The sequence below is a fragment of the Corvus cornix genome, chromosome 4, assembly GCF_000738735.6.
Source record: "Corvus cornix cornix isolate S_Up_H32 chromosome 4, ASM73873v5, whole genome shotgun sequence".
NCBI classification, from domain to species: Eukaryota; Metazoa; Chordata; class Aves; order Passeriformes; family Corvidae; genus Corvus; species Corvus cornix.
This window is the reverse complement of record NC_046334.1, coordinates 39,915,552-39,928,042: the sequence shown is the minus strand read 5'-3', so window position 1 is coordinate 39,928,042 and position 12,491 is coordinate 39,915,552. Positions and strand designations below refer to the sequence as shown.

Sequence of the window (12,491 nt, the reverse complement as noted above, 5' to 3'; positions counted from 1 at the left end):
TTAATCCTGTGGGGAAAGAAGGTCCATTTTGCCTTTGATGCTCTCAGGCCAGTTGAATGCTGTGTCATTAGAGACTGCAAATGTCTCTCTGATAGGCCAAATCAAAATACTGGAGTTTAAAACCTTCCAAGAGTTCTGGGAACCTTGATATTGTCCCAAATTTTGCAGCAGGAGCCCAGCCCTCACTTACACTTTGTTGCTATTATCCTATCTGTTTTATTATAATTTATATAAGGCTGCTGGGGTTAATTCATAAACAGATAAGGCAGAACTTGAATGATGAGTTCACAGGCAAGAGATAAGACATAATTCATAAGTATTTGTTTAATCCACTGCTTTCAAATGTGTGATACGCATGATTTAACACATTAGGAAATGTCATCTCTTCCACCAGAGACCAAGAAAAGCTTTTTCATTCTTCATAAGTCAGAGTCATATTTCAAATAACTGTACACATTGGCACAAAACCGCTAACTATGCCAGCACAGTCTTTATTACAGTGAAAATATATATTGCTAACCATTTTCCCAGAAACATACATTTTGCCTCTCCACTGGTGCCACATAATTGAGAATTACTGTCTTTTCTTCCCTGCTGGTAAAAAAAACAGCCCTGGAGATTACCTTTTGTGTTGATATATTATGATGTAGAAATTTAACCCACTGCAGTTGGGATTCCTGACCTAATTTATGGCATGAAGAGCTGAAATAAGGTCATGTAAATACATGAGGTAATTTCAGATGCTCCCCTCATGGACTGAAGCAGAGTGTCAGAACAGTCACTTCTGATGTTTGCAAAAGCACTGCTTAAACAGATCTACCAGTCTGGTGGTAGCCAAACATCTGTTCACAGAATGCTATACTTCACGTTTTGTAAATACATAACTGTGCTAATGTAACACATTTTTATGTACTGCCACTTGGAAAATGCAACAAGAGACCAACAGGAACAACTTGTGAACAAATTATGTCTTTTAGCAGGAACAGATTTTTATAGCTATCCAGTTACAAAAACACAGAAAAAAAATGTGTTGCATAAATAGGATTTTATTTGGTTTTAAGACTTTTAACATGTTGGTCCAGAACGAATGAAACCAAGTGAAACAGACTAGTGAAATCAAATATGCAGTGATTAGCACCTCTTAAAAAGCTCTGCTATTGCACTGTTGTACAGCATGTCTGAAAACAATCAAATGTAGGCTTACTTTAAATTTCTGTCTGTTACAAATCTATTATTGCCAATGTGCTAAGTAGTTGGAAGGTATTTTCAAATCCTTAATTTATGCAGCGATCATTTAATATGATCACTATGTAGTGTACGAATTATTTATACCTCCACAGACTGCAAATTAAATTATACCCATTTACATGATTACTTTGGTCTTTAAGAAACTTTGCAGACACTTCAAATATAAACACATTGCAAGATGTGAAATGTGCAATTAAATTTTATTTCATTGTAATTTAAAATAACGTTCTTTCTTATACTACTGAAATCTAAATTAAAGTACCTCTCTTCAACCCATCTAACACTGCCTCAATCATATTTTTCAGCCATTGGAATAAGAAGTCATCAAATCAAAAAGTAAGTAATTTATGCCTAACACAATTATTTATTTCTAAAAAGTTTTAAAGCTCTTTTCTTCATAAATATGAAAATGTATGTTCTAATTAATTCCCACCAAAAAGAAATTGGGATGAATTCTCATGGTAAGCTATGGATCCTTATCAAACCAAAAAAATACACCTGATAATTTAAATGTATTTTCTCCTTTTATTAAAAAATCCCCCCAAGTTTGGGAGTGCATAGAATTTTGCTATTGAATCAATAGAAACTCTCCAACTTGCCTTATTTTGATATCTAATGGCTCCTTTCTGAGCTGATACTACAGGCTTAACCTCAGCATTTCTTCTCAGGTGAAGGTTAAATAGCTGCGGTGGCTTTAGCCAATAGAAACCCCCAATAATTTATGGGAGAAAGGCACAATTTGAGGAACTGAATAACTGTCAAGTGAAAACTACATTTGTTTTCTAGCCAGAAAACATCCATGAGCACTATGCAGATCTCAAAAATTGTACAGGGATAAGCAGCCAGCAGCTGGAAAGCTCCAGAATTTATGCTATTTCATTGTAGCCTGAAATGGAATTAAGCTTCTACCAAAACAACAAATGCAAAGAAATGAAATCCCCAGCCTGTGACTTATTGACTCATTCAGTATTGCCTAATCACTGTCAGTAGCCTGCAAAACATGGAGTTACGTACCAACACTGGCTCCTGTAAAGACAAATGACTAAAAATTAACTTGTTCTGTCTATGCCAAATAATAATAAGTCCTTTGAATTTAAAGCGTGTACACATGTGCACGGAGCTGTAACAATCTATTTCCCTTTGCTTTTATCTTGCTTAGGCCGATCTTTTAATTCTTCAGCTGTCAGATCACCTGCACTGCTCTCCATGTACAGGTTTTTTTGAAAATACTCCTCCTGTTTCAGTCCCTGTCTCTCTTGCCTTCACTCTGTGCCCTCTAAACCATAGATCTCCTCAAAGCTGTTTTTATGTTTTGCTAAACTTTTTTTTCTGGCTCTCTACAGACTTGGGATAGTGCCACAGCCTACAAATTACCTCCCTGTCTTCAAAGTCCTTCTAAAAATGACTTCTTCCATGAATGCCTATCAGCATTAATCACCCACAGGCAGCAGTGTATAAAGACATCATTTCAGCTTTGAGATTGAAGAAATGTGAGGTCACTGGTACATGAGAGGAGAAATTTAATTTGCATTCTCTCTCTAAAATAGAGTACAGGCTTCTTGAGGTAGGAGACACATCACACTCTGTGCTGAAGCACTGTGTTTACAGGCCAGGAAAGGTGAATTCTTGAATAGGTAACAGATCTGAACTAGTATTTAGCCTCATTCAGTAGCTTTACTTGGGGAATGCATATTTTAGTGCATTTTCTTCTAATACATAGCAATTATGTAATGCAAAGTGGTCTGTTGAGGGCTGTTTGCCAAACTGCAGTTTAAGTAGAAATATCCTCAGCAGTCTGAAAGGCTTGCCAGTGAAACTGGACATTTGCTCCCTTCTCCTCTTACAGGCCAGACAGATGTGCTTCCCTCTGTAGCATTTCACAGGACCCTGCACGAATTTACGCAGACAAAAGAAGATACTTGGTCTCACAGTGTGTCGTTAGCTGGAGAGCCCATGGCAAGAGGATTTGGTGGATCCTAAAAGTTTACACATCTTAAATAAAAGGCAGCTAAATTAATAGAACAAAAAGCTGCCAGGGGATATTAACCATAAAGATCCCACTCTTGGCTTAGGAAGTCTCTCATCAGCAAACCTCCAAGGCTGAGAGTGGACACCAGGAAAATGTTGTATGATGCGAGAGAAAACTCAGACTTTGTAATAAATCGTGTCGGGCTGCACAGTGGGCTCCACACCTCCTGCCTACTGGCTCCTCAACTGCTCCTGCAGAGCCAGTTCCCCACAGTCCTCTATGTCTCCTCCTGCCTCAGGAGGAACCCCCACTTCACAGCTGCTGTATGGGCCCATGCTGTTACACTAATTTGTGTGGTATGATTGCAATTTTGCTACCTGGAGCTTCTGCATGTTTAGGCATGAATAAAGCAGAAAAGCTTCAGTATTCTCCCTCACCAACTTTTCTTACACACAGGGATCCAGTTTCTGAAACGCTGCAGTTGAGGCTGTGACCACAGTTCTGCCAGAGGCAGGAGAGGGTGGTGCTATTAAATCACAGCAAAACAGACCTCAATATGCATCCACTCTTTAATCCCATTTGTACATTCCACATCCCCATTTTAAGTATTATTCCACATTCTATATATTTGCCAAGACAATGTCCTATCTAGTTGCAATCACAACTTTGTGATAGCACAAGGGATATAATTCTTTTATGAGTTGTGGAGCGAATACAAACTAATTGCAATAGTGAAACCCTAAACCCACCAAACAGAAGAGACTGCCTCTGAGTCATCCCTGGAAAGAAACCCATAAAACCAATTCTGATCATTAGCACTGATGCAAGCACCTTATTTATTCATGGAATTTTTTGCCTAACCTATCTGAAACATACTTTTGAAAACATAAAACCCTTCCTCACACAAAAGTATGTCCAAAGAAAAGTGAATTTAAAAAACAAGGACAACAGAGATGTGACTCTGGGATTGTTTAAAAACAAGGAAGGAAAATGATGGGCAGCAAAAAGGAGAGAAAGGGACCAGTGGACCTGCTAAACGGTATACTTAGCAGTTCTTCCACTAAGGTTTGCAGGGTTTCATGTCTCCAACGAGATTTTAGCATGACTGTTTTTTTTCTCCTTATCAGCACCAGCTGCTGTGGCAAAGAAATTCTAAGCATCCACCTTCTCTTCTGTTCTTGTCATTATTATAGCGATGCCAGGAAGGATGAATGTTGTGCTACAATCCTCTGATTACTCTTGTTTATATGACCAATCTTGTGAGTCTTGGTGTATTTTAAAATCTTACCTCCTGGAGTTGTGTTATTGTTATTTCAAATTCCATTATTAAAAGAAGTTCACCTTTAAAGGGACAAATCTGTTAAATGAGAGCCTGAAAATATTCAACATCAAAAGGCTAGTGAAATGAACTCCCTTGATATTTTCATATGCCATTCTCATAGTATTTGGTGTATCTGATTAATGAGTGAGTTTTGATAGGATCAGCAAAAGTGCTGCCAGCAAGGAGTGAGCAGAGATGAGGGAACAGCAAAGGAGGGCACACACAAGCATAACAAGAAGCCTGACTGTGGACAGAGAGTGATGAGAAAAGAGGAACTCATCGGAAAGGACGATACAGCCTGACAGCTGACATAACTAAAACATATGAACTCATTATTTTTGAAAAATACTCCTCTTTTCTAGTAATACATCTCAGAAATGACTTCTCCATTATAAGCATTCATTTGTTAAAAAAGAAAGAAGAACAGTTAGAAAAATATAAATCTTCTTTAAGGAATGCTTACCTATGTCTAAAATCTTTATTTCTTGATGGGAGCAAGTAAAAAAGAACAGAAAAACATTATTAGACAAACATTCAGAAAGGATGTTAAAAGATGAGAAGAAGGCAACATTTACATCTATCATTAGTGAAGTGGTGAATGATTGTCCCTTGTCCACTTACGCTGACCAAGTACATTAACTCTTAAAATGTGCAGAATTATTACTTTGAGTAGATTAAAATCTCACATTTAGATAAGCATAGTTAAAATATTTTATGAAGGTAAAATGTTTTCTCTTTAGTTTTAAATACTTCTTCAAATGTTTTAAAATCTTTTGACTCAACTTTTTTTTTGTTCCCAAAAGCATTCGCAAACTCAAACTTACACGACGTAAGAAATCTAAATCTATTCAATACTTTAATTTGCCACAGTAATTCATAACTCCAAAATTCCAGCATGAGAGAAAAACATACCTTAGTTCCAGAACACTAGTTACATTTCCAGATGGGAATATCCGCCGAACGTAGTTGAAATCCCCCACGTACAGACTGCCATCTATCCCACAAGCTAAGGCAACTGGAGCCAGTAATTTATTACCATCAGCTTGACCATTACAACTTGGACAGGAGATGCTGCGTCGTCTCCCATTGCCCATAATGCTGCTAACAACTGGGGGTTGCTGGGATATAAATTGATTTTCACCATTCCCCTTGTAGAGGATTCCTGGCAGATAATACAGAAAAAAAATAAACCACAAACCCAATAATGTTTGTAAGAACTCTGAATGTACATACATAAAATGATGCAAAAGTATTCTAAATATTCTTTTAGCTGGTTAGTGTAAGTTTAATGAATTTTAATTGTTTCACCACCTTATTTTTCTCATTAAAAATAACAATTTTATTAAAACATCTATAGTTATATTTAGGTCATAAACATGCAAACATTAGATTATCTTGTCCACAAAATTTAATAGAAACACTAAATATTGTAGCTCTTAAAACCCCAAAATATTTTCAGTTGTTATTTTTAAATGTTAATGATTTAAAAATCATTATAGTTATAATCATTAGTTATAATCCAGAATAAAAATTGTCATGTTGAAGGAAATGTAAAGCATGTGGATGAAAGGAAGGTCTGTGTTCCTACATCTTTACAGTTCTGAAATAGCCCAGAAAGGACTGAAATTCTAATGTGCTTTATAAAAAAAGTAAAAGAATATATTTGAAAATTGTATTCCTAAAGTCCTAGTATAAATAATTATGAGTATTATGTCAAATGTAATCTGAAGTGGATTACTGTTGCAAATTGTAAATATTAATTAAAGAGCCACTTCAAAAAGTTGTAGATTGCCTCAATTTTACATTATAAAAGATTCTTTACTCAGCTCACAACAAAAGTGTTCCACTGGCAACAAAGTCTGCCTCCATACCATGTCTGCAGTTATAGGCAGTTATTAAAAATGTCAAAACAACAAAAAAAATGTGGTGCCAGGCCAACCTGCCTCTTAAACTTAATTCTGCTTTGAGGCATGAAAGAAACAATAATTTTGTGAAGACAAAGCAATGTGCCAGCAGTATTTTTCTTCTTTATAGCCTATGTAGGAAATCTGAGAGGAAAAAATGGATGCTTTATGTTAAATCTTCAGTCTTGCAGGGGAAAAAAACCCAAATATGCTAAAGTGTTGCCAGGACCCTCATTGTTCAATCTCATGATGAATCCATTAAGGTGTCCTCTACACGTGGTCAGCTATTACAGTTCTACTCATAAGTCACAATGTGTCTTTCCGTGGTATAATCCATGTAAACCACAAGTCTCTTTGTCCTATGCAGAGATCTGGGTTTTATTGATTGCATGCCCAGAGCTTCATGCAGTTTGGAGCTGAGGGATACAGTAATCTTTTGAGAAGTTTAGAAGAAATTTAAGATGTATTTCTCTTTCCCTCCTCACTCCCAAAGTGCACGATTTGTACTGAAAGGTATGAGAAAAAATACTTTTCTTTCCTCTTTAAATGTTTGAGGTGTCTTCACTGCTTTTAATGTTATAAACTGCAGAAGATTATAAATGTAAAACCAATATACAGAATAAAATTGGAAAATATGAAAATGGTTTATGGAAACCTAATGGCAAGTAATCTAAATAAGTAATCTAAATCAAAAGAGGAAGAATGTATTTTTCATGAATAGTTAAAGCCAGAATGCATTAACAGTATACGAAATCCCCTCTCCTATGATTACATCATTTATGACAATCATGGCACTATAATTTTGCCAGAAATAGCTGAGTTCTACAATTTTCATCAGAGGAATTCTAGAAGTCAGCACAGTGCACTATTGCACCTGATTTATTCTGTCATTACCTTGAAAAATTGGTCCTTCACATTTCTCCTGTTATCACAGACTAAAAGATGTACATTAGACTATTTACTGCAGTAGTTTGGATTTCTGTACAAACACTGTCTGCACTCTCTTCTGAATAGATTTATGCATCTCATCCACCTTGTCATTACAACTCTCCACTTGGTTTATTCAATTAGACACATGACACTTTGAAAAGTCATTACTTGTCAAATGTACTCTTAAACATAATTCAAAGCCACCAACAATTTACCTAGCGAACAGAATCAATCTTACATATATATTTATAATTATAGCTCTTTACATTTTTAGATGGATTACTTTACAATAATTTGCACAGGTCTTTTTTTTTTTTAATTTTAAATTAGGTACAATGACACCTTTTCCCTTGATTTGGTTACCTTGTTTCCTTACCAGTCAGAAGCAATGCTTTAGGTGTTGACTACCGTGTCACAGATAATAAGCCTGTGTACTAGGGGAGACCTTCATGGGACATCAGGTACTGCAGAAGTGACAATCTTCCTGATAATTACTCAGGATTCCTCTGTTGCATGAAAATCCAGTGCTACCAGCTGCTACTTTAACCCATGTAACTACTTATTTCATCTTTCCTACATGCTTCCAGCCAAGTTTTTCCAAATTCCTTCCTGTTCAGGGTTGAGCTGAGGTTTCCTTAGCATGGCACTCTGCAAACAGTTGCTGAGTAGCATGCTGGACAAATATACTTTGATGCCAAAGTTACTGTGCTACAGCAAATTGCAGCCAGAGAGGAGTGAGAATATGAGCCACCAACAGCTCTGCAGACAGCAAGGTCTGCAGAAGGAGAGGGAAGAGGCGCGGCAGGTACCAGAGGTGAGATTCCCCTGCAGCCCATGGGAGAAGACCATGGCGAGGCAACTGTGTCCCTGCAGCCCATGGGGGTCCATGGTGGAGCACATATCCACCTGGAGGACCCAAACCAGAGCAAGGGGATGCTCAGAGGAGGCTGTGACCCTATGGGAAGCTCACTTTGGAGCAGGCTCTTGGCAGAGCCTCTGGACACATGGAGAGAGGAATCCATGCTGAAGCAGGTTTGCTGCCAGGACTCGTGACCCCACAGGGGATTCACACTGGAGCCATCTGTTCCTGAAATACTGCACCCCACAGAGCAGACCCACACTGGAGCAGTTGTGAAGAACTGCAGCCCATGGGAAGGACTCACGTTGGAGAAGTTCATGGAGACAGACTGTGTTCTGTGGGGAGGGAGCCCATGCTGGAGCAGGGAAGAGTGTGAGGAGTCCTTCCCCTGAGGAGGAAGGAGCGGCAGAGGCAGCATGTGATGAACTGACCACAGCCCCCACTCCCTGTGTCCCTGCACCACTGGCAGGAAGAAGGTGGAGACTTGACAATAAAAAAGCCTGGAAAGAAGGGAGGGGTGGGGGGAAGTTGCTTTTAAGATCTGGTTTTCACACTACTGTGATTTGACTGGTAATAAATTAAACTAATTTTCCTAAGTCAATTCTGTTTTGCCTATGACAGTGACTGCTGAGTGAGCTGTCTCTTTCCTTATCTCAACCCATGAGCCTTTTGGTCTGTTTTCTCTCCCCTGTCCAGCTGCAGAGTGAGTGGGTGGCTTTGGTGTCCAGTCAGAGTCAACGCACCACAACGTATCCAACACAGACTGTCTGATGAATTTATTCATGCTATGAATTTATAGGATGAAGAAGCATGACGTTTGATGTAAATCATGGAAACACAGAATATCCTGAGGTGGAAGGCACCCACAGGGTTATTGAGTCCAACTCTTGGCCCTGCACAGGACAACCCCAAGAGAGCATTGTCCTAACACTTCCTGCCAACTCTGACTGGCTTGGTGATATGACCGCTTCCCTGGAGACCCAGAGAAGCTCAACGCATTGACTATATGCAAAATGTTCTATAATTTCCTCTTTCAAAAATAACAGAGCAAACAGTCAAAATGTTTGAATGAAAGACCTGAAGTGCAGGCCAGTGGAGCAGTAGAACTATCAAGAAGGAAATGAACTCCTTACCATTCTGAACATCCAATACATGATGCTTATCCAATGTCCAACCACCCATGTTGGAGGCATCCAGTTCATAACCCTGCAAAATGGCAGTCCGCTTTTCCCAAAGAGTTAGATCCAGGCAGGACTCATACTCATAACCTACAGACACTGAAAAAACAGCACATGTCCTGTTAAGTGCAGGATCTTGTTCTGAAGAAGAGTTTAAAGAATGTGATTTCCTTGAGATACATACAATCTTTTGCTCTCCTAGGACACATGAAAATTCCTATGGCTTCTTAGGCATGTTGAAAATACTGACCAGAATCTTGGGTTATTAAAATATTTTTAGTTAATTAGAGTAAGTGAATTAAGACAGCCATTTTGTGATGTAAGTCAGACTGCTATTGTGCTTTACTTAAAGTACGCAGAGGTGCAGACTAAATGTATTATTAGGCTGAGAGCTACTTCATGGGAAAGAATAGAAGTCAAAACCATCACTTTTCATGTGAATGAAAAGTGCTTTCTTTTTCCTTTTGAAGAATATTTTTTCTCATAATTCAAAGCTTAGATTAGTATTTTTTAGTATGTTTTAATATCCACTGATATTATTTTATTCTGCAAACCGTTTTCAACTCAATGGATACAAGCATTTGAGATGTGCTTCTGTATGTTCAAGACAACACTAGAAGTGCAAAAATCCTCCGTAACACATACCAACAGCTTCAGATAATCCGTAGACCCTCTGATTGTATGCATCAGTTTTATCCCATATGAAGGTGTATGCTAGATTTGGGGATGCAGGGAACCATTTTTGGAAAAGTCTTCCCACCACTGCCACCATAAGATGAACCTTCATTAAATTAAATGGTATAACAGATTGGGTCATAGTAATCTTCAGTACAGACTTATATCCTGCAGCCCTGGAGCTCAAGTATGATAACTTCAAATCAGTTCCTGGTATTGTTGTTTCTTCATGAAGTACCTATGCATTGTTAAGAGAAAAATACAGTATTTAAATGATTTGGAAATTAAACAAAACAGTGCAGCTATCGTAAAAGGCTGCCTGACATATTACATGACAATCCATTAGGAAATATCATCTATATTTGGCCTTCATGGTTAAAAAACCCCATAAATAACAACATTTCACACTTTTTCTAAAAAGTCAAGTCTAAATTTTTCATTATACTGAAGCTGCTTAGTTGGTACTTTCTGCTCAAGCATTTCAAAATTATCTCCTTTATTTTTATGGGATGGAAAGGAAGCATGAGAAAACATTCCAAACTGATTTTTCCTGAGAAGGCAAAAAAGCATCTTTCATCTAAGTGAAAATTACCCCTTATTATGCTGCTACCCATGTCCCAATTAATAAAGGCATGTATAAGAAAGGCAGTAGAGCCTCTAAGGAGAGCAAAGCTTGACATTTGGGTTGGGATGCCTAATTGCTCCTGTAGGAGCAGGAAGAACTTTCAGGTATTTTATTATTTGCATTACCAGTGGATTATAAATACTCTAAACTAGAGCATTCTTCCATTTATTTTGAAGACAGATAAGTAGGATGCCTCAGGGAAAGTTTTTCCATATTTTCTGATCAATATTCACTACTCAGATATCAGCTTATCACTTTCACATTTCAGAGAGGTGGAATGAGTCAATTTTATTTTTAAAAGGTTCCTCCCCTCCTCTACCTTGTCATTTCCTCTGAGCTGCAGAGCTTTTGTGGGTGATGGATGGATGCAAAATGTTTCTGTGTAATGTGGATAAAGAGAGCATATATTGTTTTATGCCTCAGTCAGAACATAAACACTGCAGCCAGCACTTTGAGTGAACAGCTACCAAGTATCCTGGTTTATTGAAACAAACAAAAGAAGAAGAAGAAGAAGGTACCTAGACACATATGTAAAGATAGTGTTTCTTTGGTGGAGAGTGCAAAGGTTGCAAAGGATGCTGAAGCACAAGCCCAGAACCTTAGTGGTGTTACAGGAACACTCTTGCGAAGTAAATTTAGAAAAGTTTATTTTACTTTTCTGTCTCCTGATCCCCAAGTCTGAAGACCAAACACTATTTAGTATTAATGGAAAGCACACTTCAGGAAAAGCATTGTCACAAATACTAGGCTTAAGACTTTAGTGGGATCAAAACCTGGCTACTAAAGAAGTGCTGCTAGCTCTCTATGCAAGAGAAATCCTTGGACACTGCTTCTAAAAAATTGACTGTGTTGAATAGGGTCAAATAATGTGGTTGATACTCAAGGAGGGCAACAAGTGCTACATCCTCTATATTAGCATTTTGTTGGCTCTAAAGAAAGATTTATACAATATTAATTATATCTGCCTCCTTCCCAATAACAGTAACAAAAAATCAGAAATACTATTTTGACTCATTGTCTGGCATTATAATTATTTACATCTGATAGATGGAGACATAAAACTGTTGTTCTCCAGTAAGACTATAATAGAACTATAGGAAATAAAGTAGGAATTGGAAGATACAAGACAAATGAAATTACAATTTTTAAATTCTTAATTCTTATTCTTTGAATATTTCTTTGTTCCTCTCCAAGAACCTGGCATCACCGAGAAGAAATGACAAGTAGTCACCTTGAAGGAGGTGAGAGTGGCCTCATTTCTCTTTGTAAATCTAGTCTGCTTTCCCTCAGCTCAATATACAGACAGTGTCTAATCTAGAGAACAGGCAGATCTTTTCTACATGAACAAAACCACCTCTCTCTAGAGAGGTAAGTGGTTGTGAACACATTCCTTTTCTGAGACTTTGAAGGAAAAGCACAAACCACCCAGGAACAAAAGACAAATTCCTTCTCAAGACATCAGCAGGATTCTCATATACTGCACATTAAAACTAGTCTAACAGATGGAGGTCTCTGTAAGCAAGAGGAGAAAAAGAAGTAATGTGCTTGTAATAGGACACAATTTAATGGATTTCAGTGGTCTCCTGTTATGACCATTGCTTCTTTTTTACAACTGCAACTGTGGAAGAGCAGTGTTAAACACATAGGTGGTCTTCCAGGACTCTTGGCTAAGATAACAGGCAATAAAGAGGACACCTTGAAGTTTCAATTTTCAAGAAATTCCACTGTGTATTTGGATTACTATCAAATTAGAAACTAGGACACTCATGCAGTTCTCAGCGA

General features: G+C 37.8%; 1 protein-coding gene across 15 annotated transcripts in view; it reads right to left on the bottom strand.

Moving 5' to 3' along the window:
* The window catches only part of TENM3 (teneurin transmembrane protein 3), a 1,315,365-nt gene that overhangs the window by 38,805 nt on the left and 1,264,069 nt on the right, over positions 1-12,491 (bottom strand). For 14 of the 15 annotated variants that reach the window (XM_039550639.1, XM_039550640.1, XM_039550642.1 and 11 more), the window contains 4 exons: positions 10,055-10,322; positions 9,365-9,508; positions 5,451-5,700; positions 5,002-5,022 (listed from right to left, as the gene is read on the bottom strand). In XM_039550639.1, the coding sequence (XP_039406573.1) occupies positions 5,002-5,022; positions 5,451-5,700; positions 9,365-9,508; positions 10,055-10,322 (683 nt within the window). The remainder of the gene's footprint in view (positions 1-5,001; positions 5,023-5,450; positions 5,701-9,364; positions 9,509-10,054; positions 10,323-12,491) is intronic. The other variant, XM_039550649.1, reaches the window with a different exon arrangement.